We start from the raw sequence: 25545 nt of genomic DNA, 5'->3' as shown, positions 1-25545 counted from the left end.
ACACGTTTTCATGAGGTGTAAATGTTTAGCCAAGCCCTTGAACCGGGATATAATATCAGGGATCTTGGCAAAAGTCACTCTTCTGCTGAAAAGTGTGCTCCTCCCCAAATCCCTGCCCTGGGATGCTCTGTGGTGTGAGGTACTCTCACCCCGCACAAGAATAAAATCAAAATAAGTGCAGGAAGATTAATATTTTACTCCATCCATCACTGGGACATAATTCAGTGGTTTTTTAATGGTGCCACCCATTGTACCACAGAGTTATTTTTAATTTTGTGGCTGTGCCACAGAAAGGCTGCTCTTGAGAAGAGGAGCCTTCCTCCCACAGTGACCTTGTTCACGTTATTGTTACCAACTGCTATCATAATGATTTTGTTTTTAATTAGTGTCCCCAGCACAGCCTGTCGTTTAGCTCGGGAAGGTCAGCTGGCGCATGGATCCAGCACCCCACCCACTCCTTCCTCCAAGTAATGAGCAAAACAGCCTCTGGCTTTGGAGGGGGGAAAAGCTGATTTTAATGGTGCTGAGGAGAAAGTGGGAGTTGAATGTGTTCGTGCTTCTGCCGGTGAGTTGGAGGGAGGTGATGGACAAGAGGGAATGGCCTCAAGCTGCGCCAGGGCAGGGTCAGACTGGCTCTTAGGAAGGATTTCTTTACAGAAGGGGTTGTTGGGCGTTGGAATGGGCTGCCCAGGGCAGGGGGGGAGTCCCCATCCCTGGAGGGGTTGAAGAGTCGGGTCGACCCAGCGCTGAGGGATCTGGTGGAGTTGGGAACGGTCAGGGTGAGGTTCATGCTTGGACTGGAGGAGCTTCAAGGGCTTTTCCAACCGAGATGATTCTGTGATTCTGTGAAGTGATGAAGGTGCAGTTGAGGTGTGACGGAGGTGATGAAGGTGGTGGAGGTGCGGTAGGTATGACGGAGGCGTGACGGCGATGACGGAGGTGTGATGGAGCTCCCAGAGGGGATGGCTGCAGGTGTGACAGAGGTGATGGAGAACATTTGGAACCAATGATGGGAGCGATGGAGAAATGACAGAAGACGCGTGGCAGCAGCGACACAGATATGACGGAGGTGATGATGGTGGGATGGAGGTGACGGATTTGCGATGGAGGACGTGTGATGGCAGGGTGAGAGAGGTCACAGAGGCGGTGGAGACACGATGGAGGCCACGGCGGCGAGGGAGGCCGTGTGGCAGCGGTGACGGAGGGGAGATGGCGCTGACGGTGTTGGGGCGGCCATGTATCAGCAGTCACGGGGGTGGGATGGAGATGGCGGCCGGGTGACGGCAGGGCGACAGACACCGCAGGAACCCCCCGGCCGGGCGGGTTCCCCCCGCGCATGCGTGGAGCGCGGCCGGCGGCTCCCGGAGCGCGGCGGGACTGCGCATGCGCCGAAGCCTCGGCCCCACCGCGACGCCTCTCTATGGTGCCCGCGGTGGCTGGAGCGCCGCTCCTGGGCGGGGTGCGCGGCCGGAAGTGAGCGAAGCGCCGAGCGTCGCTGCGGTGGAGAGGCCGCGGGTGAGGCGGGAGCGAGCGGTGGGTGCAGGTGAGACGGCCCCCCGCTCCCTTCCCCCCCCGGCCCCTCACCCCGAGGGGTCCGGCGGGAGCGGGCCGGGAAGAGACCCCTCGGTAGGGGCCTGGGCCTCGCCCGGCCCTCCCGTGAAGCGCGGCCGTGGCGCCAGGCCCTCCCTGGCCTGGCCGGGGCCGCCGTGGGGAGGCTGGGGCCAGGGGACGGCTGGGGAGGGGAAGGCCCGTGGAGGAGAAGGCCTGTGGGGGCTGGGCTGAGCGCCACCCCTCCCTGGACTCCAAGCCTCAGCAGGCCGGCTCTTGGCGGGGTCCCCGCAGGCGCGGGCTGTGGGGGCCCTGTGTTTATTTGTGGGGCTGGAGGCAGCCCGCCCTGACCCAGCCCGGGGAGACGAGCCCTGCTGGGAGCAGACACCTCATGGCAGCTTGTCTCTCAGGTGCAGAGAGGGTAGGCTCGGTGACTGCTTTCCTCGTAAAGGAGTGATGCCAGCTCAGTGCTAACTCACCTTTCAGCTAGGGAGAATATGCACGGTGGCATCTTCTCAAGCAGCAGTGCCCAGTGTGCAAAGCTATTAACTCATCATGTGCTAAGTTATTGCTTATAAATTGTTTATTCAAGTGTTGCATGCATGTTTGAGTAAGCTTGACTTTTGTATCAGCAATAGTGTGGCCAGCAGGGACAGGGAAGGGATCTTGCCCCTGTACTCAGCACTGGTGAGGCTGCACCTCGATGACTGGGTTCAGTTTTGGGCCCCTCACTCCAAAAAGGCCATTGAATGACTCGAGCGTGTCCAGAGAAGGGCAACGGAGCTGGTGCAGGGTCTGGAGCACAGGTCTGATGGGGAGCGGCTGAGGGAACTGGGGGGGTTTAGTCTGGAGAAGAGGAGGCTGAGGGGAGACCTCATGACCCTCTACAACTGCCTGAAAGGAGGGTGCAGAGAGGGGGGATGAGTCTATTTAATCCAGTAATAAGTGATAGGACAAGAGGGGATAGCCTCAAATTGTGCCAGGGAAGGTTTAGACTGGATATTAGTCAGTATTTCTTTACAGAACGGGTAGTCAGGCGTTGGAATGGGCTGCCCAGGGAGGTGGTGGAGTCCCCATCCCTGGAGGTGTTCAAGAGGTGGATCGACATAGCGCTGAGGGATCTGGTGTAGTTGGGATCTGTCAGTGCTGGGTTAACGGTTGCACTAGATGATCTTCAAGGTCCCTTCCAACCGAGATGATTCTGTGATTCTGTGACTTTCTCTTAAAACTTGCAAGAATGTCAGGCATACCAGTAATACACACTTGAAATAAGAGATGGGGGGGAATATAAGATATCTGTGAGTTGTATGACAAAAGCCCAGAATATTAGACAGCAGGCTTGACTTCCCAGGTGTATGTAAACAAAGAAATGTGCTCATGTTTCTCGTGTGATGAAGTAAATCATTCACTGCACGTGTAGTTCATTCCCTCTTCTAAATGATTTGCACACAAAGTAGTAGAATGAGATCCTCTGAGCTGAGGAGTTTTCCTTGTTAATGTTTGCATGCAAACACAGATTTTATTTTTTTTTCTTGGTAAAAGGAGGCTCTTATTTTTGGAAGAATCCTCGTAAGATGGTGATGTGTACTGAAATCTTTCCCTTGTTTTCAAAGAGAGATACAAAAAGCAGAAAAGGGAATGAAATTTTAGTTTTACTGCAGATACTTGGCAATGTGTTACCTGTCTTTTTGAAAGTGCTTTTTATCAGCCGTCATCTTGGAATCCAGACGTTGTTATCATGGGTTAATATAAATACACAGAAACAGGAAAGAGAGGAGGCTGGTCCTGACAAATTTATGGCTTAGTGACCAAATTTAGTGTTTGCTTCCCTTTGAAGCATCCCCTGTTTTCAATCCCCTGAAAGTTGGGGGAAGTGAGGTTTTTTTCTGCTAACATGCATGCCTCCTAGTTATTGCCAGGGTTTTTTTCCTTGCATCTTTTCCCAAGAAGCTCAGAACAGGAAGGGCTTGAAGAGAATTAAAATGACTCTCACAGAAATGTGGTTTATATATTGATGTTAATCTTCCTGGGTTATCTTCTGTGCTTTCTGTCTTTGTGTTCCTTATAGTAAATATCAAGTGTTCTCCCTCTTACTGTTGATTACAGCATGACAGGCGAATATATACGGTAGTCATTTTCATTTATGAGCTTGTCAGCTCTTTTGCGCTACCATGATGCTAGTGAGCCTGTCATCTTCCTGTGTTCTTTGTCTGGAGGAAGAAATCTCGGATCAAAAGATGCGCTTAGCTGCTTCAAAGTGTGTTGATACAAGTTCAGTCAAGCATCAAAATTGAGGGAATTATGTGGGACTGTATAACTAAACCAAGTGAATTTTCCCCCCGTATTCTGGTAGAACTTGATGCTGGGAAGGAGTGCAACTTTCTTTTTTCATTTATCTAATTGTGGCAGTAATACTGTGGCTCTGGAGAGCATGAACATTTTTGTCCTGAACTCCAGCATTAGGGGTTTTTCCCCCCCCGCCCCTCTGTATCCGTCTGTTCCCTTAAAGGTGCTTTTCATTTGTATGTGCAGAGATCAATCTTCTCACTGCTGAGTATTCACAAAAGATGTTCTGCCCCAGTGTTTGTAGGCCAAAATTTTAAAAAAGGAAGGGAAGATGAATTCCCTGTTTGAAATTACAGGGAGAATGTCCGCAGACAGGACTAAATATTGCTGTTGGAGGCTGTTAGTCTTGAATTCAGTTAGAAAATTATTCCTTTAATGATGTAAATGGCGATGTGTGTTACAAACAATAGTATAGGCAAAGCCCCATCCAGGGATTTACACGCTCGCTGTGATCGTTGGTGTCTGTAGGGATGTGATTTCCACCCCACAAAGAAGAGAGAAGCTGACAAAGCTGGAGCCTGGGTGGGAGCCAGGGTTCTGGGCTGGGGGATGCAGTTGATGCTGATTCAGGTTGTCACTTTCTGCATCTTGTTACGGCCAGGCCTGTGTCTTTACAGCAACTGTGTGCCAGAAATATGGCTACGGATTGGCTCGGGAGCATCGTGTCAATTAATTGTGGAGAAAGCCTGGGAGTCTATCAAGGACGAGTGTCTGCTGTGGATCAGGTCAGCCAGACCATTTCCCTGACGCGGCCTTTCCATAACGGGGTCAAGTGCCTCGTGCCAGAAGTCACCTTCAGGTTAGTGTCTTTCTTCCTCCTGCCTTTTTCCAGGCAAGGTCTGGATCTAGTTTGGATGTTTTGTTTTGGTTTTCCCCGGAAGTGAGCTCTTTGCCTTAAATCTCCTTACTGCTACTGAGCATCTTTGGATGAGAAGTACCTCTTGTGTTTCTGTTAGTTTGTGTGCAGGAGATTATTTTCTGGCTCTGTGATTCCTGTGTTAGAAGTGGTGTAGCTCACACGTGGAGGTTATTTGTGGATGAGACTGTGTGTGTGTGTATACATTGTGTTGTTAGGTTTTTGGGTAGCTGAGGGGGCTGGCATACTCTCTGAAAGCTTTGCCCTCAACCTGTGTACTATATGTAATTAAAGTGTGACAGAAGAGAAAGCAGAGTGGTAGATCAATTAAAATTATTGCCCCAATACAATTAAATCAAGCGCGCTTATTAAATTCAGCTCTATCCCCTCTGTTTCTTGCCATGTTCTTTCCTCTGTGTAGACAGGAGAGAGTTTTGAACCAAAAAGCTGAATTGATGCAGCAGTGTTGTAGCTCTCAGGAGTTCTTTCCCACCAGCTCCTGGTAGCACTGTGCTTAAAAAAAATAAGAGTCACTCATCACTGGACATTTTCCCATTACCTGGCATATTAGGATAGTTAAGAGTCTGAGTCACTGATTTTTAAATAAGATTGATTACCTGAAGTCAATACTCTTTTTTTTTTTTTTTTTTTTTTCCTTGGATTTTGAAGAGAGTGAGTAGTGAAAGACGACAACCATATTCTTCCAGATGTGTGGAAGTCTGTAGCAAGCTCTCGCTACTTTTATATCCCATTTGGACAAAAACCTATTAAGTTTAAAGTAGGGGACATTAATTTCTGGTTCATTTCTTGCAGTCAGTGCAAATGGAGGTCTTTGTAACCAGTTCTTTGTTTGGTTTTGGCTCATGCCCAGTGCTACATTAATTTTCTTTATCCCTTTTCTGAGGAAATGGGAAGCACCATCCTCGTCTGAGCGTGAATTGCAGTAATCTAAGGGTAGCTTTCTGCAGAAATGGATTAAAAGTAATAGCCTCAAGGCTGAGATTAATTATATTATCTAGAAACTGTTAAATTAATGCAGGTTTCTACAAAGGTCTGTGCTTGTTGCTTCCATTTTCTGTTTGATTCCTGTTTCAGCTAGGAACCTTTCAAGCAAAATCCAGGTGCAGTGTAGAAATACTTGAGTTGTTATTTTGAAGATTCATGTAATTTCAATTTAATATTTTGATGTCTGAGGAAACATGCAGTGTGTTTGAGCATTAAAATACTTTTTTTTTTCCTCCTTGTTTCTATTGATAGTGACATCAGAAAAAACCCACTGTACAATGTTGCACATTTTTCTTTAGGGGTTATTTTTTGCAAAGGTACCTCGAAGGAGACATTCCTGAATGTCTGTTTTTCTTTTGCTGTTTTTAGGGCAGGTGACATTACTGAGCTGAAAATTCTGGAGATCCCAGGGCCAGGGGACAGCAGACAATGTGGGGATCTGCAGCAGACAGAAATGGGCATCCCTGGTGTTGGATGCCAAGTGGGTCCCAGTCAGAATGGCACTGGGAAAGTGTTAAAGAAGCCCGTCTCCAGCAGTGCCCCGCAGAATATCCCAAGGAGAACAGACATGAAGAATCAGGATATTATCATCTCTCCACAGCAGCAGTGCTCCAAGAGCTACATGGATCGACACATGGAAACACTGACTCAGTCCAAAGGCTTCCGTCGTAGACACAATTCCTGTGAGTAGATGCGTTATCCTGCAACTTTCCTTTCTGCCTGCCTGGGTTACCCGCTGCAACATCTTCCCTTCTTCAGCAAGAACGCTTCAAATGGTGCTGGAAACTTTTGTTTGTTTGCTTTTATACTTGTATTGCCACCTGAAGTTGTGGAGAAGAGGAAGTTAAATAGTGAGGAGAGACTTCACAAGCTGTGCCTCAGAGTATTATAAGTATAGCTCTTCCAAATGTCTGGCACTTCCCTTTAAATGGTGATGCAGTCTCACCCATAACCTTGAGTATGCAAAGACCAACATACTGGTGTTTTCTTTACTGCAGCATTTCTGAAAGAAGTGTGATTGACGCCTATTTACATAAAATGCAAATACTTCTTTAACAATTTATTTGTTAAAGTGAATATTCAAGTTTCATTCGTGGAAATATTCCCTGTTCCACCCTGTGTATTATTCTGCTTCACCAGCATCAAATGTTAGAAAATGTACAGCCGAATAATGCTGGTTACAGTGATTTCCTCCTTCCTACTATCTTTTCTATTTGAAAATTACCCAATTACCAGCCTCCATTTTTCCTCTAAAAGGAACTGGAAACAAATTGCAATATTGTGAAGCTTTTCTATTTAAAGCCTGTATAACCGTAACCTATTACAACATCACCCCACAAGTAATTACAAATGTTATGTGCTGTGTTGTTAAAAATACAAATTAACTGGCTCTAATGAGGATGATGTAAAGATACAATCAGCGCATCTCAAAGTCAAGCATCCGTTATTTTTATTTCTGTTCATAAAATCTTCAGCCAGCTCTCATGCTGTGCCAAAATTGGGTATGTTCGTTTTTTTTTCTCAAAGCCCCCTGGGTTGTGCTCCTTTCCAGATCTTCATCATGCAATTACCGAAATGTCAGTATATATGCAGCATATTTCCATGACTTAATTGTTGAAACATCGGTATGTATCCCGCGTGTTTCTGTGACTTCATTTTTTCCCCTTGCTTTTGTGTTTAGAAAAGCAACAAAACCAAGGTGGACAAGGCCAATTAAACAGGGAGATCGAAGGCTGTATTTTTGTGGAGAGATTCCTGGACCTCCAGAAGTCTTCCTCCCCCACCAACAGCTGTATTATTTTCTGAAAGGGTTGTAACTCTTTTCATTTTCACTTTATTTAATGATTGCCAAATGGCGTCCACGGGAGAAGGAAGGCCAGAACGATGTGGAGGAGGAGGCGCACACTCCTTGGTGACCTAACCATCTTCGAGCCTGTCTGGTTTTGAGTGTTTTACCTCTACCTAGGCCTAAACACTGTGTGGTGCTTGCTGTAGGAAGAGAACTGTGGTTCCTTTAAGGTTATTTTTATTTTTTTTTAAATTCCCTACCCCTTTGTAAATTCCAGTTGTTTGAGTATGTTACTTTAGTTGGTTTTAGAAAAACTTTTCCAAACTTCAAGGTCAGCTACCTAAATGTCTAAAATAACTTCTGCTTTGCTTTATTCTGGCTGGCTGGAGCGTGTAGGAGGATTACTGGACTTAATGCTGTTTTGCCAGTGTCTGGTAGGTCTGGGGTGAGCAGCAAGTACTTCAAACCACAAACAGCTTGTGTTGGTTTTACATAAGCACAACGGCAGGTCAGATTTTCTTTTACAGACTTTGAAACAAGTTGAGCAAGCTGCTAGATGTAGATTATTGTTAGCTTGGATTAATTTTAGAATAAATGAGGTAGAGAAGTGAACTCTTACACACATTTTAGAGGGTATTTGGAGAGCAGGGAAAATGACACGTGAATTTGGGGAGGGGGACAGAAGAGGTCCTGGCCCTATGGAGATGGTGGGTATGGGTGTCTGGGGGAGAACGGGCTGAGATGTCATCTAGAACTGCAGTCATACAGAGTTTAGTACAGCTGAAAGTTGACCTCTTGATGCCCTTTAGCGTGCTAAGTCAGGGACAAAGTTCCCCTTTTGGATTACTTGTGTGACAGGAATCAATAAACAACAAATGCCAACGCAGGTTTCACAACAATGGCTTCTGTGCCGTGCTGGCACCAGGCTCGTTCATGCCAGGGCTGGCAGCAAAAGCTCCCACAGGGATCTCACAGGAAGGCGGCCAGCTCTCTAGAGACTTTACGTTTGCTTGTGTGCTAGACATGAAAGGTTTTTCTCCTCAGAAACAAAAAAAGCCTGGGAAGTATTGTTTATCTTTTGAGGGAGGCGCTTTTCTGTGCAGCGTCAGGCTGCCAACTTGACGTGGAGCCATGTGCTGTTCTCCTTAATAAGCTTCACGCATACACACGCAGGGCAGAGCCTCTGGAAGTTGCCATCCAGAAGGAGCTGGACTAGAAGGTCTGGCTTTCTGTAGCCACCTGGATCAGGCCATGGAAGCAAGAGTAGCTGTGAACAGCGGCTTTCAGGCAATGGCTTGGTCTGGTGTGTCACACTAGTGCCCTGGAAGGCAGTGGACACTTCTCCTGTTGGTTTTATCTCAGATTCTTCTGCCTGCGTTTTCCTTCCCCTTGCCCTCTTTTTAGGCTCTTCTCTTTTCCCTGAACGGAATCAGCTGCCGGTCTTCTTGCCTGTCTAGATGGCGATGCTTTAAGAGGAGCACTGCGTCACTTTGCTCAGAGCTCGTTGGAGGCCTCTGCCGTGTTCTGTGCAACTTCTGTGACAAGGTTGTAACGCGGTCTGTGAAAAGACAGCCAGTTGTGTGGGTCAGCAGTATTTCAGAGTTGGCATCCAGCGGTATGGATTAGAGAGCTGCCCACCACAATGCCGGCACGTCTCGTTTTGATGAGGTACGGTCTTGGCTCCCATTCATTGTGTCTGCAGGGGAGCCTGGGGAGCTTTCCAGCCATTGTTCTCACAGCTTTTCTAGTGCAGCTTTTTATTCCGTCAGCATTTACACACTGCTCACATCAGCTGCTTCTGTCCCCTGGATCCACTGCGTGGTGGTGCATCTATCCCCACGTTTTGCTTTTCAGGTCAGCCGAGGGTTGCGTGGAGTTGTTTGCAGAAGTACCTGGCAATGAGCATAAAAACTCTTGTTGGGTAACAGGATCGGACTGGGTTGCCATTACACTTGACGTTGGCACAAGAAGCAGGCTTGTTTGCCACTGTGTTTGGGTTAGGCTCTAGCTTATTCATCTCAACTCACAGGGTCCCTTGACTATTGCTTCGACCTGGAGTTTAGGAACATTTGGAGGACTCGGCCTGTTGTGTTGGTCTGGGTTTTCATTTCTTGTGTGGCTGACGGCAGCAGCGTTGGATGCGATTCCCTTGTCAGCAGTGGCAGTTGCTAGCTCCGTACCAAGTTATGTACAACTTTGGAGTGGTTTATATGTCAAATTCCGTTTGGGAATCCTTTATCTAGGGCAGAGAGTGAAAGCTGTGCGTTGGTAAAAAGCTCTCCCTTTCTCTCAAAACTATGCATGTAAATGGGTGGTCACAGCTTGCATACTGGAATTGTCCTTGCCAGAAAGTCTTACCCTTTCCTCTTTCCTAAATCGTGTTTTGCCACCAGCAATTCTTGAATTGTGCTCTCTGTCCTTCAATGGCTTCTTGGCAAAAGGTGTATTACACTGTATTTCAGTTCTTACCCGTTTGTTTATAAAAACTCGATGACATCTCCAGCAGCTTGAAAATCACTGTGTCTGAAAATGAATGACCTGCTGTAGTTAATAGTCATTTCAAATTCTCATAAATAGAGACCCTATAAATAGAGTGTATTGTCAAAGTGTGGTAACGCTGACCACTCAAAGCTGTACTGCTAGTTTCAGTTGCTCCAGGATATGCAGAATAGGTGTTTCATGCTGGCTGTTGTACTGATGCTGCTGTTTTGAAGAGGTAAGTGGCTTTGTGCTGTGGTCAGTGATTTTCCTGATGCAGTGAGGTTACGGTAAGCACAGTAGTCAGGGTAGCTTTGTTGCTGCGAGAGATGTACTATTAGCTGTTGTAATTTTGTAGGTGCCCTTTAAGATATTTTTTAAACATAGTGCTGTAGCTATAGTGATACAATGGTGTTGGAGAAGAAAGGGAAAAGCTGATATCTTTCATTAGGCCAGGTGATGAAGCTGAGGAAAGATGATTCTTCCAGTCTCTTCAGTGCTTACTAGGCATGCTTGAGCAAAACTATTTTTAAACTGGTATAAGTTGAGCACTCAGACTGTTGCCACATTTAAAACAAACAAAAAGACCAGAAAAACAAATTGCTTGCACTACCACAATTATTATTGTGGGGTTGGTTTTTTTTTTTTTTTTTTTAATGGCGAACAATGACTCTTCAAAACCCTGGAGGTTTGGGGTCTTATCTCCTGCTTTTCAATGTGTGAAATACTGGATTCTGACTTCTTGTGTGCTTTTTTGTTGTTGCTGGACCATGGCATATCTGGAGACTGAAGCTGCAGCAGCTTTTTGAGAGAGGGAGTGTTTTAGGGTGTTCAGGCCTATTTTGTTTAGCTCAAGTACTTGAGACATACTCCAGAGAAGGAGCTGCCAAGCATTTCAAAGAACTTCCTTGCTGTGGGGGCTGGGAAAGCTTTCAGGTTAGTCACTGAAACAGTTCTCTAGAAAAAAACAAGTGACATGCTGCCTAAAATATAGGGAAGAAATAAATGGAGGAAAATCATTGCTGAGACAATGCATTCCTAATTGAGAATAAACCTGAGTACATATCCTTAGCAAGTCATCTTTCAGCGTGGCGTAAGTCAGACGTGATATTAGGTGAACAAATTTGCCAGAGCTTAAAAAGTCCTTGATAGCAGGCAAGCCTGCCTTTATCTTCTAGGAAAGCATGCTCTGCTCCCGTCTGGTTTTACAGTGTTTTCTATAAAGGCTTCAGGTAGTCATATGAGTGTTCTGGAGTTAGCAGCAGCATTTTAAGATGTGTAATTGAGCTACTGAATAACTTTGCTGTAGAGAGATGAGTTCTGTTTGTTAACTTGGCTGAAATTGGCCCGTTGGTCTTGACTATGCCGGTTTCCATCCTGATGCTGAAATGAATGAACACTCCTGTAGAAACAATTGACAGGAGGGAGGCCCTTCACTTTCTAGGAGAAGTGCTGCTCCTGCCCATGGAGTGGAGGATTTTGCACTTTGGAAGTGGGGGAATTCAGAGCTCAGGTTTGTTAGGCAGCTTTCGGCTGTTCCGCCAGTCTGACCCGAGGTTACAAATAAGCCTTTCCAGGCAGGGAGAAGGAGGGATTTGTCAAGACCAAGCTAGACTTGTCTGCACTTACATAGGTGACAAGTAACTTTGTGGGAAGCCATGAAGGTTGTACCTATTGCAGATCTTTTTGGGATGTTTTCTAAGTATCCTTAGATAACTTGAAATTCTCCCTGTCTTCTCACTGATTGACAATAATGTGTTAAAGACAAAAAAAATGCTGCTTTTTAATTTATGGAGGAGGTACATAAAGAGCGCACATCATCGTGGTAACTTGGTGGCAATTTGTTGCTGTGTTATCAAATGGATTTTGCCAATAAACTCATTCGTATAAAGGTGATTATCATTATGAGAAATATTTTAGTAGAGCAAGCAGTTTTGGTGTGATAACTCTGACTCCATCTGTTGGATGCTGTAGGCAATATCTGTAATTGCTGGAATTGGCCTGAAATATTTTCCAGTAATTGCAAATTTAACAATGGGTATAACAAACATCAATATTGTCGTGACCTGAATACTAATGTAAGAAATAAGCAAGTAAAGGGGTATGTTGACCTGGTAATTGCATATGGTTTTGTAACAGTCCTTGATCTCCAACCGTAAACTGGCAATGAAGAGACTTTAATCAGTCTCACTCCAGAGAAATCAGGCTTTCACAATTACCTGTGATTGGAAAGAAGTGTACTTAAACATGCAAGATGATGAATAAGTAGAATAATGAAATAGGAGTAAGGAAATGGACTTCATATCGCTACAGAAATCTGTACCTACTGATAGCAAGTGTGAGGAAAAAGAAATGCTTTATATTCAGAGCTTTAAGTTCTCCCTTAAAGATCATTAACAGGTGGCCAGCCTGTTATGAAAGAAAACACCTAGATTAGTTTCTGAAATTTAGGGAAATTCCAAAGAAGGTCTTGGGCCACATGCCTGCATGAACATGAGCTCAGAATAGGAGGAAAACTGTCGCAGAGCACGGCTAGCTTATTACCGTATCACTAATGTGACACCATCTTGAATTAAATAAAGTGTGGAGAAGCACTTTGCTACTGTGGTCAAGCTTGTTTTTCTAACCTTGCCAGTGGAAAGTCCCTGAAAGTCTCTCTCCTGATGCCTTGTTCTATTTTTCCGTTAGCTTATCTTAGCGTGAGTAATGCCAAAGATGAGGTCCACAGCTTCTTTGGGAAGCGAGTATCCCTTGAGTCGGTGGACTGCAAGCGTGAGCTCCCCTCTCCCAAAAGTTTGCAAAGTGTATGAGCAAACGTGGCTTTTTCCATTGATGACACACTTTCAACTTGCTTATATTTTTGTTTAGGGTCATCCAGTAGCCGTCATCCAAACCAAGTGACTCCAAAGAAGAGCGGCCTGAAAAATGGGCAAATGAAGAGCAAAGATGATGAGTGCTTTGGGGATGACATTGATGAAATCCCAGACACAGATTTTGATTTCGAAGGGAACCTGGCCCTTTTTGACAAGGCAGCTGTGTTTGAAGAGATTGAAACTTATGAGAGGAGGAGTGGCACTCGTTCCCGGGGGACCCCAAATGAGAAACCAGCTCGCTATCGGCACGACGAGAACATCTTGGAATCGGAGCCCATAGTCTACAGAAGGATTGTCGTACCCCAGAACGCTAACAAAGAATTCTGCACGGGTATGCCACGTCCCTTACTGATAAGGATGCAGACTCTGCTGCTTTTCTGGGGCACATGTGGTGGATCGTTTCCCCAAGGGGTGTCTGTCAGCTTAATGTGGTACGAGCAAGGGCATTCATTTACCTAAGATTGGATCTGTGCCTTGTATCAGTGTACAACCTTAATTTGCAATATTTCTGAGATAAAAAAAATGCTCAGATAGGGCAACAAGGTAAGTGTTTTTGCACTAGGGAACAAACTGATGGTTGGATGACAAGAATGGAACCTGAATAAGAGCCATTTGAATCCTTGCTTTGATTTCAGTAGCGTGATGAACCTGCGTGGACTTGACTGCTGGCTCTTGAGAGGGAGAGATGGTCTCAGGATTCTGGTACACGGTAGCACATCGTCATTCATGCTTTCTTGGTAAAAGGCAGGAGATTTCATGTGCTTCTGATACTCTTCGGGTGATTGTTATATATTTCTGCATGGTTTTGTGGAACTTTAAATGGCGCTGGTGTAAAAAGAAACAGTTCTGGCTCTTCCATCCGTAATTCCAAACATTCATTGTACAAAAGGCTTTTTATGTGGGGTCCCTCCCCACCTTACTATCCACTGCTGCCGTGTGAAAGATCGAGCCCCAGAAATCTGGATGAGCGTAGCATTAACATGCATGTAAAGTGTGTGTTCTGAGAGCCGGCTGTGTCTTTCTCTCCTTTGCTTTACCTTAGTCTTAATTGTAAAAGGAAAGAAAAACTTCCAGGCAGATGCTTGAGTTGAAGCATTCGTCAAGTGTATCATTGGGGGAAACTAGTTCAGCTCCCTGGTGCCAGCTGCTGCCCAGATGTTCTCCTGCAAGTCTGATTTCTGGTCCTTGCTGCCCCTAGGTAGGTGCTTGGATGGAGGTGGAGGCAGTGGGGTGGATCAGTGAGCTGCCTGCCTGCAGGGAGGCCGCGCTCCTGAAATCGGAATGCGGAGAGCAGTTGTTCAGGTCCTAATCCATGGCTCTGGGGAAGGCTAGAACTGTTCTCATTTCATGTCTAGTAGTAGTTTTGTGACCAAGCACCAGAGCTGCTTATGTACGCGAATGGATTTTACTATAAGCAGTCTTTTTATTTCTCTACATACACATGCTATCCAGTATAGCATATGTGCTTTATGCTACATTTAGGTGCACATTCCCTGTAACTTCAGTTGGGGTGTCCTGCCTTTGGTTTGCATGCTTTCTAACACTTGCAAAATGTAGGAGTGAAGGAACTTCTGCATTCCAGGAATGTTTCTTTTCCACATCAAAATAAAATGAAACTTCAGATCTTTTTGTAGAGAGACACTAAATAGGTGATATCCTGGTGGTCTGGCCACTGAGCAGAAGTGTGATCAGATCCTTGATCTGTCTTTCTTTTTCTGTCCAGAAACCCCATCTGGGGTGTGAAACACTTCAGAGAAGGAAGCTGATTCATTTGTACTGATTTGCTGCTTTTCAGTTTTTAAAAAACATATATTTTTTTTTTAATGGTTCTGCTATACAACGATATCATAGTTTTCCATTTGTGTCATCCATCTTCCTATTGATCTGTTCTGGCCTCGAATGAGAGAAAAACATACTGAGTCGTATCAGAACTTGTCCAGCTCAGTGTTGTGTTTCCAAGGGTACTTAAGGAAAAGTGAAAGAAAAGAGTAAACATGCAGTGAGACTTTCCTCTGAGTGCTTTGTCTTTCACAATTTTAAGACTTCCTGAAGCAGAAGTGATAGTTTAGTATTAATAGCTTTTGATGGGGCTTTTTTTCTTCTGCTTAATTTAACCTATTGCTTTTTAAATCTGTGCAAGCTTTCAATATCTCTGCAGTGTCCTGTGGCAAGAAGCTCCACCAATGGCCTGTGTGCTGTGTGAATAAGCACTTCTTCATTTTCGTATGTGATTTACTTTTTTTTTTTTTTTAAATTTACTACTTGTCAATTTATCTTCCAGCTGGCTTGTCTGAGAGGAGACAGGGCCTCTATGTATGTCTAGTCTGAAACAAAAGCTAACCTACTGTTAGCTGCCAATTTGAGAAGTATGGCTAATATGGTGTTCTAGCAGTACAGGTCCTGGGAGGAAAACTCTGACATGCAATAAACAGCAAGCATCAGTAAGTAAATTCAGGGGATGAAAATGAAATCGTGTTTGCTAAACACCATCGTCCTTTACTATGGAAACTCTTGGCTCCCTGTTTGCAGTGTGCTGAAGGGAGCAGCCCAGTGAAAGCACTGCTGTTTTCTTGTTTTGTTGTTGGCAAGCCTGCACAGGGAGGGTGGTAAATGACTCCCCTCTGTACTTGCAGAGTCTCGCTAGCCTCATTAGCTACTGTTGGGTGATTAGTCTCCCCTATGGAATTCTGGATTTGTTTGAAAGAAAAGCTGTCGTGTCACACAACGGGCAGGGTATTGACAACTACAGTTCCCTGTCGCCTGTGCTGAGCTGGGCACGTTCACAGTCCTGTGAATGATGATAAAAGTGTCCCAGTGCTGTGTCTCTAGATGTTTTTCCCACAGAGGATGACTTCCTTTGTGTCCACTGAGGAAGTTTACTTTTGCTTAGGAAATGCGAATGGCTATCTAGCAAAAGCTCTTGTAAACAGCTGTAACTTGCCTGCTGTTTCTGGCATGCAGTTTAGTGCTTTTTGAGGCGAGTCAGCCCTCCGAGGGACAGAAAGATAATCAGTATGCTTGGAGTAATGATGGACTGTCACTTGAAAAAAAAAAAAAACTCCTGATTTCTTTGTTTAGCAACTGGAAGGAGGATGCTAAGCTGTAGGCAGCCTGCCTCTTAGTGGCTCAAAAAGCAGCAGCTGCTGAAACTAAATGAGTGTGCCAGTAGCCCCGAAAGCCATGATTTTGGATATATCTATGCAAGAATTCTCCTTCTTTTGAATTCTCCTGACAGAGTTTTTTTCTGGACTCCTCAGGGAAGCTCTACTTGCAAAAAGCACTCGCTTGTTAGAGAGGAAAAGAAGTACTTTGTAATTTTTTACCCTAGGCCAATCTTGAAGATGATTGTCTTAAGAGCTCTGGTTGATACAGTGGTTATTCTGTCTGCTATAATAGCACAAACAAAGTGATGCTGGTGATTGACAGTGAGCTAATATCCAGCTCTTGTCACTGTGGGAGAGGAAGAAGTCTGTGAATCCTTGCATGCTCTTTTATGCCACGTTTCCATGGAGCTAGAAAATAACTAGGATTGTGCAGCGGTAAAACCAGCAAACTGCTGATGCCAGTTCTCCAAAAGACTAATCTGCAGGGCTTCCAGTCTGTGTTTTTATGACTGACTAAAATAAGTTGTTTCATGTAGGATGTAAGCAAAGCTTGATAAACACTTCAATCCACCAGGATGCTTTCCTGAGATCTAATTTTACGGAGCCAGGCTGCCAAATAGGTGGTGAACAGGGAATGAACATGGGGATCTGTTGCTAACAAAAATGAAAACCTGAAGCTAATAGAACTTACCAGGTCTTTGATCATGACTGAGCTGAGTCCATCCCTGGAACTCCACATATGCACTGCTCCCAAATATATAATTAGCCTTTACTCTTTTGGGCTGGCTGCTATTGATCTGTTTACCAGTATATGATGCTTGAAAGGAGAGGTGCAACTGTTTAACAAAAATCTGCCTCCCTGGAAAGGCTGTATGAGGTGTGAGCTGTCTTTTTTTTTTTCTACTTCCAGAGCTGTCCAGCTAGAGAATTTAAATGTGTGTTAGCATAGGTCTGTCTCTGTTCCTTCTGTTGGCTGTCAGCACTGGAACGATCTGTGTTTGAACAGCACTGTTGTTTTGGGATCAGGTCTTTTAGCAGTAACTGCAAAGCCAGCGCTCTGCAGGTATGTTGGAGCTCAGAGGAATTTGCAGTAGGATGGAGTATCTCAGTTCATCATCTGTGATTATATAATACAAATCTCAAGCATACCGGTTTGCCCAAATGGTTCCTTTTTGCAGTTCATCTCTCCTTTCTTCTTCACTTGGTTCAATCACTGCTAGCACATACCTGGGTTGCAGTTCATGATGATTATACTGGATTAAAATCTCCCTCGCCTGGACTGTGGGCATGAAATGGGACTGAAATTCTCATGTGCCACAACACCTCAACTTTCTGTTTTCCCACACGGTGTAGGTGGTGCAGATGCATGCAGCAGGCTTGTACCCAAAGCCTGGCTTTTTGAGCAGTGGTGTCTGCCAGGACAGTGTCTTTATGAGCACACAGATGAGTAAAGAGGAGAGCTGTATGCCACGTAGGTCAGGTATGTATTTCTTTCCCTGGTGTACTAGTAAGGCTTTGTCCAAAGCAGGTCTCTTCTAGTTAATGCTGTTAGTGTAGAAAATGTGCTGTTTCCATCTCTGGTTCATCTGCAAGTAAGTGGGATTTTTCAAACTCAGCTGCTGTAGGACTGTGCTCAAAAAATCGGGCAAAGTGTCAATATTTCTCTCTGCTCCCCCTAATCAGACTTCAAGCCTGTCCTTCAAGAAACTCTTTTTCCCCATGGTAAGCAGATAGTGGAAGAAAATACGCACTTAGGAGTAAATCAATGCAGCAGGCAGAGCTTATGTGCCGGGGTCAGGCTACAAAACTAAGGCTGAGTCTGTTCTGTGAGGATGATGTTGACAGTATGGCGCTTTTTTTTGTGTGCCATGTCCTTGACTGACTTTTCTACTCTCTGTAGCTTTTAGCTCTTCAGTCTATGGATGACTGCCTTACAGCGATTGTGTATATTGAATGTGTGAAGTGTTTCTGGGATCTTTGAGTAGAGTGCAAATTAAGTTCATTTTATCCAACCACAGGAGAAAACAAAGTGGTCATGGGGCAAAGTCTCTTTGTCCCTCAGACAGTTTTTTGCTCAGCTGGAGTGAATTGTGCACTAATGCTGGGAGAGGCTGACACTGGAAGGTCAGCCAGAACTCCCGCAGAATTTGTCTTAATTAAAAATAATGATGATTAAAAAAAAAAATCTAGCCCTTAAGGTTATGGCGAAAATCATTCACGTTTGTGGGGCAAGTAACTGTTTTGCTGAGTCTGCAGTCAGGTGGCTCCAGCTTTACAACCAGCAAAAGACAGCAAGTAATGTCCCTTCTGCCTCAACTGGAGAAGAGTTATACCCACTCCATGTAACTGCATCTTAGACTATGAGCTGTGTGGCTCTGGAACCTGGAGTTATTTATTGCTAAAGGAAAGAGTTCATGATGCTACGTACGGCTTTCAGGAGATCCGAAGTCTAGTTCCATTTCATCCATTCGTGCAGCTCACCTGTATTTATTTTAGCAGCTAGAGAGCTGCTGAAATAGTCAAGAGATGGGGCTTACACACTGAGCTACTCCAGCAGCAACCCTCTCTTTTTTTTCTCTTTTCCTGCCACTGTAAGCATGGGTGGCGTTTGGACTTCAGACATCAACGTTGCACTGGGCTTGTTTGGGGAAAGACTCTTACTTTGTTAACTTCTGGAGAGTTAGCTCAGTCTTCCTGCTGGCGTAGGGTGTTTTAATCCAACCAGTATGTGTGTAAGATTGCATAGTGAAGCTCGAGGAGAGAACTTGTTCACAGTTGTAGTGCCCAGGACAGTGTGCCTCATAAACGGAGAGTACTTCATGTTTAATCAGGCTTCAGCAATACTCTGCGTGTCACAAAACTGTTTAGTCTATATCTGCCTTTTTTTTTCCAGGCAGCTGTAAAATACATTTATTTAATATTAAAAGGCCTGAGCTAATTTATTTTATTACCTTCATTACCAAACAATAAAGATGCACTGTCCAACCCAAACATAATTAAAGTTGGCAGGCGTTCAGTTTTGTTGCAGTAGTGTTCTTGTTTGTGGGTTTACACGTCGCCTCCTTGATTGCTTTCTGCCAGAGTTTATTTAACTCCATCGGCCTGGTTTTGATAAGCCCGTCTGACTGGTTGGACCTTGCGTGAGTGCGAAGAAGGGAAGTTCTCTTGGCATTTAAGCCTGCTCCTGAGAGGGAGCAATTAGGACAAAGTGTAGCACTGGCATGCTAAATACAAGTTCATCTCATGCCTCTGCTGCCTCCCAGTAACCCCCTTTGCATTAACCCACTGGGCACTGAGTTGCATCGAGTTGATGGTAAATGCGGGTTTACTGAGGCTCGTGGTCTGGGGGAAGTGATTGAGGGAAAGATGTAAATGGCTACAGAGAAGACGTTGGCAACACCCATACCAAATTGGGTAGATACAGAGTATAGATCAACTGTTTCACCCAAAAGCTTGGGGAGCTTGTGCAGAGTTTAAGCAGGGAATTTGTGCTCCCGCAGTTCAGAAGGAGCAGAAGTACAGTTTGGGACCCCCCTGTTTCAGGTTAGCAGAGGATGCGTCCTGTCAAGCTGTTTGAAGAGATCCTGACCTCAGGTCACTCATTCCAAGTCCTCCCTCAAGCTTGAAAAACAAGACCTGATGAAGTAGCAAAAATATGAATGGGAAAGAGGCAGAGCCGAGCCTTGCGTGACTCTGGAGGCTAAGAGGGTGTGTGAACACCGGGCAGGTGCGTGACTGCTGTGATGGGTTTAGGATTATTAGTGGCTTATGACTCCAAATGTTCCGTGGCTGCTATCAGGAGTCTGAAATGACTTTGATAATGTGCATGCTTGCATGTGCTGCATGTAATGAAAGACTATTAGCAGAGGTAGCTTAATTAGCGGTTAACATGCAAGGTCAAGTGTTTGAACACGTTTGGGCCTCTATCTGCAAAGCGCTAGCCGGTGAGTGTGGAAATGGAGGCCAGAAGGATTCAGCAGGATCTGCTCCGCAACATTTTACTGTTACGTTGCAGGAATACCTCCGATTTGACTCTGGAAACCTCAAGATGTACAAAACCTGCCATTTCCGCCATAGCTTGACTTAGTGGTTTGTGACTGGGGCGCCCTGGGGAAATACAGTGGTACAAATAATTCCTCAGAATTAAGATACATGCTGCTTTTCTCATTTGAATATGGCACTTGCTTGTTACAACTGGTTCTTGTTATGTTTTTTTGTCTGCAAAAGAGCCGGAGCCCACAAGTAACTGTTAAGTTTCCTCTCTGAGCGGATGTGTACGCTGTGGCTGTTCCCCTTTGAGCCCGTATCACAGCAGAGCGTTTTCACTGGGCCGTGTCATGTTCCCACGACTCTTTCCCGTTAGTGCAGGTGGTCCGAGCCCCACCGTGCTGGTGCTGCTTGGCGCTGAGCCGCGATGAGCGCCCAGCTGGCTGCTGTTGCCCCAAGTTCAGAGGCGGAGCGGCGGGTGGGAGCGCAGGGGTGCTGGCTGCTGAACACCGCAGGAGCAGAGTGTGCTGATGGAAGGACCGAGTTCACACTTTGGCTTGACGTTTGACGTTGTGCCTGAGCTGTAGCAGGCATCGGTCTGAGTGTGGACCTTTTTGACCTGCATGTCTGACTTCTGTGCACCTCATCTGCCTGTCCCAGAGTAGGCACAAACAGTAAATTCACAGAGCTCTTGCTCCGCTGGGCTCTACTGGGATTGCTTGTTTAGCTCGGAGCAGTGCTTATGAACGATGTGAACAGAAGGAGCTGAGAGCTTTTCTTGCTGGCAGCTGTGCTCCAGCTCTGTGGCTGTCCCATATGGGGAGGGAATTAAGCTGGGAGACAGTTAAGGACATCCAGGCCTTGCAGGAGGATGTTTCAAGGGAAGGATAGTGTGTGTTGCTGATTCTGCATAAGTGCAAATCCTCAAACACAGAGCGAAGGGGCTTGGATATCAGAATTATTTTGGAGAAAAGTTAGAATAAAGAGGCGGCTTTCTGTGGCTGAAGGTATTCAGGGATATCTGGCTGGCTGTTGCAGCAGTTTCCTCACCTGTCACTTACATTTTGCACTTCTCTCTCCATATACCATAAGTAATTATTTTCAGTTTCCTTGTACTCCACTATTCAACACACCACTGAAAAATTGCTGTGGCTCCCCTCAGAGCAAGCTGCCTTTTGGTGGCAAGGAATCCTCTATATTTAGTTCCAGGAGATTTTACAGATGTTACTGCAGGGTTTGTTTCTGTGAAGTCAGCGCCAGCTTGGCCTGCTTGCAGAAGGAGATTATAAAGAATCGGCCAGAACAGTTATTCAGGTTTGTGTTTCTCTTACCTGCTGATTCCAGGCAGGCTTTTTTGTAGAAGCGAGCGGGGATTGTATTGCTGCCTACTGCAGGCGCTGTTCTCAGCACTTAACAAAACCTCTCTTGTTTGTTTTTTCCCTTGATCCACATGCTGGAGCATTTCCTGGCTTGCAGACCAGGCTGTCAAAAACATCTGAGAAGTATTTTTCTACAGGCTTTATTCTTTCAGCTGCCTCGTTCCCCTGCTGCTCCAGTGTGTCACGATTCAGCTTTTGTGTCTGAAGCCAGTCCTTCTGGCATGGCACGGCTCAGGTGCTGGGGACAACTACCTAGTAAATATGAGATGTCTTGTTTTGCTGTGGTATGTGGGTTAGGGGCTGGAAGTCTGGGGCTGGTCACTACTGATGTCAGGAGGCAGAATGCATCCAGGCTTTTTTGGTGGGAAGTCTGGTTCACAGCTTCTCTTCTGACATTCACCATGATTAGGAACACTTATGTGTGTTTGGGCATGGGTTAAAGCGCTGGTGGCCTGGAGACCGTTAAGAAAGAACTTAATATTCAGTCTGTAAGTCAAAAAGGCCTTCCTGGTCCATGTGTTGCTAAAATTGCCATCTGCCTGCTGAATTTTTGTGGAAAGCTATTATTTCAAGCCCAGCAGTTGTGTTTAGTTGTCTCTGCTTCACTCAGAGTAAGCTGACTGATGCGCTAGTTCGGATCCATTTGCTGGTGTCGAAAGGAACCTGGATTACTGGCTTAAGCAGACCCTTGGTAACAGCTAATAAGCCTTTTCACTGTCATTATTTCTAAGTGGTGTTATATAAAACCTTGCCAGTCTGCAGCATTCTGGAAGAGTCTCTGATTACACCCGTTTCTGACTTCCTCCCTCCCCTCTCTTTGAACCCTAGACTCTGGGCTGGTCGTTCCAAGCGTGTCTTACGAGCTTCACAAAAAGCTGCTCTCGGTTGCTGAGAAGCACGGGCTGACTCTGGAGCGGAGGCTGGAGATGACGGGAGTGTGCGCAAGTCAGATGGCCCTGAGCCTCCTGGGGGGACCCAACAGGTAAAGCTGCTCCCTTTCGCGCTGCTGTGGGTTTGTCCCCTCTAAGCAGAGCTCAGCTTGTCTTGTTCTGCTAAGTGGGGTGAAGTAGAAGAGGCTGAGAGGTTGCCTTTGAGGTCAGTGTGATGTGGATGCCTGCTGCTGCTCGTGCTAGTCCCTCGGTGGTCCTGCAGCTGGAGGTGGCTGTCACCTCTCTGCCTTCCTTGCCTCAGAAAGAAACAACTCATCCACTGCCCTGCAGACCTGTGGTGTAGTTCGTGTATTGGCCTCTTTCTGCATAATCATGAGAACAAGTGCGAGGCTCAGGCTGCTGAGGTAGGAGGAAGGCTTACAGTAGATTTCCACGTTCACGCTGCTTTTTCCCCATCTCTAGTCTCTGTAGGAAAGGGCTGAACATACCATCTTAGATGAATGACTTACTAAGGGCTTTTTTTTGGCTCCTGTGTCCCAGAAGCAGAAGTATCTCTTGAGTCAAAGGCAAACCAGAGCTTTTTCTCTCCACTTATTGGGAATTTTTTCAGGGAACGTGAGCTTTGCACAGGTGTAGCCCAAGGCAGATTAAACCATTGCAGAATATCTAGCGAGCCAGTCCTTTTTGCAAATAAGTAAAACTTTCCCTTGTTTTTACATGTTACAATATAACGATATCGATAAAACCAAAAGTCATCTCATGAAAACAAAGTCCTGCTTAGCTTTTTGCAGTGCTAAATTAGCTTTCAGGCATCTACACCCAAACTGAGAATATCCTGCTCTTTTGGAGGGCCCAATTTGCTAGCAGCTTTGGAGTGCACTTACTGCTCTTTGCATAAATATATGTGATGACTCTTTTGAAGAGGTCTGCTCTGTGCCTGCACTTAGCATAGTTGTTGATGTGAGCAGACAATTCACAGAATCACAGAATCATCTCGGTTGGAAAAGCCCTTGAAGCTCCTCCAGTCCAACCATGAACCTCACCCTGACCGTTCCCAACTCCACCAGATCCCTCAGCGCTGGGTCAACCCGACTCTTCAACCCCTCCAGGGATGGGGACTCCCCCCCTGCCCTGGGCAGCCCATTCCAACACCCAACAACCCCTTCTGCAAAGAAATACTTCCTAAGAGCCAGTCTGACCCTGCCCTGGCGCAGCTTGAGGCCATTCCCTCTTGTCCTGGTGCTTGTTCCTTGGTTCAAGAGACTCATCCCCCCTCTCTGCACCCTCCTTTCAGGGAGTTGAAGAGGGCCATGAGGTCTCCCCTCAGCCTCCTCTTCTCCAGACTAAACCCCCCCAGTTCCCTCAGCCGCTCCCCATCAGACCTGTGCTCCAGACCCTGCACTAGCTCCGTTGCCCTTCTCTGGACACGCTCGAGTCATTCAATGGCCTTTTTGGAGTGAGGGGCCCAAAACTGAACCCAGTCACCGAGGTGCGGCCTCACCAGTGCTGAGCACAGGGGTGAGATCCCTTCCCTGTCCCAGCTGGCCACACTAGTTCTGATAAAAAAAAATACAAAATTGCATGTGTATTTTCATGTTGTTGATAGCTTCTCTGAATTACTTGCTTTTGAAATGGAAGATAAGCCTTAAGTCTCCATCTGTTTATTCTCTAGTACTTTACTAGGACCTGATCATTTGATTGAGAGCAGTAAGTGATGACATCCCAGGCAGCACTGACCCTATCAGCTGAAAATCCTACTATAAGCCACCCTCGATGACTTGCAGGCCATTTAAAGAAATCAACTTTATTTTGCAGTTGGTGAGGTTTAGGGAGTAGAAATGACTTTTCTTCTTTTTTTAACTATGGCTCTGCTGATGGGGTAACTCATCCCATATTTTTAAGGTTGTGTAGTTAGCTTTCTTCAAAAATCAGAGCGTCAGAGAAAAAAAGCCTCCTAAAACTGAAATAGCATCAAGCTCAGGCTTGCTACATGAGCAGTGAAAATGGCCTGTGCTTTGGAAGTACGAGTTGGCTTCATGATGAACCACCATAGACTGGGACCTTGTGCTCTCTGCTGTGGGTGCAAAGAAGTCTTGAAGGGAACCTGCAAGCAGAGCAGCGCTCTAGTGTCAGTGCTACGAAAGGATGTGGGTTCCTTCTTCCGAGGCAACGGAAGATTTGCAAAACACCTGTCAATTTGCATTTTACTCTTTTTCTCTTGCAGGAAGAAGGTAAGAGATTCTTGGGTTTATTAACAGTCCCTTCTTGTCTGCGTTTAGGCTGAACCCGAAGAACGTGCACCAGCGGCCCACGGTAGCCCTGCTGTGCGGCCCCCACGTGAAGGGGGCCCAGGGGATCAGCTGCGGACGGCACCTCTCCAACCACGACGTCCACGTCATCCTTTTCTTACCCAACTTTGTCAAGATGCTGGAATCCATCACCAACGAGCTGAACCTTTTCAGCAAGACGCAAGGCCAGCAGGTGTCCAGCGTCAAAGGTGAGGGAGTGGGTAGCAGAGCTGCTCTCCCCGGTGCCTGCCCGGTCCGGTGGCACCATCTAGTGGCACCGGCACAGGCAGGCGGTGGCTGCTGGGAGGCTGGCGGGACAGTGGAGACTCGAGAGGTTCAACAGTGGAGCAGTTGTGCTGGTACAGATGTTTCCTGTATGAGCAAATACGGAAGAGCTGCTGTATGGATCTGAGTCAGACCAGCCATTCTCTTAGGAAAAGGGCCTTCCTTGTTCAGCATATTGAAACTGCAAGTCAATGAGCATCCAACTGCTGCTTCAATCCAAGCAGACAGCTTTGCTGAACTAGTCCTGGCAGCTGTCAAAATTCACATCTCTTGGTATGCCCTAGAATAAACTGCTGCTCCGTCTTCTGTGAGAGAGCTGCCTTCTGTTTGTCGTTTCACCAGCGGTATTTTCAAACCTGGTTCATTTAAACTTCTTGGGAGAAACTAAACCTGGGAATTAGGGCACTGCACAACGTTTCGTGCTTTGGCAGAGTGGGGGGGCTGTGCTGACTGAGCTACTTGTCTGTTGCAAAAGATTACAAAACATTTTGCACCAAGGACTTTGTGGTCTGTCAGGTAAGGGGAACGGAGCAGGTGAGTGCAGTGAGGCTGATGGAGCTCAGTGGGACAGGCAGCAGTGCAGCACGCAAACTGCCTTTCCAGAAAAATAGCCTTTTTCTTAGCTTGTGGAATATAAAATAGTCCTTTTATAATGGAGAGAGTGCACCACTGCTTCCCTGGGTGGCCTGGACTAGTGAGCTAGCTCAGCGATGGCAT

The 25545-nt window shown here is 46.0% G+C and overlaps 1 protein-coding gene across 3 annotated transcripts in view; it reads left to right on the top strand.

The window, feature by feature from the left end:
• Nucleotides 1–1469: 1469 nt before the first annotated feature.
• The window catches only part of EDC3 (enhancer of mRNA decapping 3), a 28118-nt gene continuing 4042 nt past the window's right edge, over nucleotides 1470–25545 (top strand). The window contains exons 1-6 of one of the 3 annotated variants that reach the window (XM_074880465.1): nucleotides 1470–1543; nucleotides 4512–4693; nucleotides 6125–6438; nucleotides 12891–13226; nucleotides 22194–22347; nucleotides 24535–24752. In XM_074880465.1, coding sequence (XP_074736566.1) covers nucleotides 4530–4693; nucleotides 6125–6438; nucleotides 12891–13226; nucleotides 22194–22347; nucleotides 24535–24752 — 1186 coding nt within the window. In that variant the 5' untranslated portion in view covers nucleotides 1470–1543; nucleotides 4512–4529. Of the gene's footprint in view, nucleotides 1544–4495; nucleotides 4694–6124; nucleotides 6439–12890; nucleotides 13227–22193; nucleotides 22348–24534; nucleotides 24753–25545 lie in introns of all 3 variants that reach the window. The other 2 variants (XM_074880464.1, XM_074880466.1) reach the window with 2 other exon arrangements.

Source organism: Strix uralensis, chromosome 11, assembly GCF_047716275.1.
Source record: "Strix uralensis isolate ZFMK-TIS-50842 chromosome 11, bStrUra1, whole genome shotgun sequence".
In the NCBI taxonomy this organism is placed as follows: Eukaryota; Metazoa; Chordata; class Aves; order Strigiformes; family Strigidae; genus Strix; species Strix uralensis.
The sequence above is the reverse complement of the archived record's forward strand: the minus strand, read 5'-3'. Positions and strand labels throughout refer to the sequence as shown.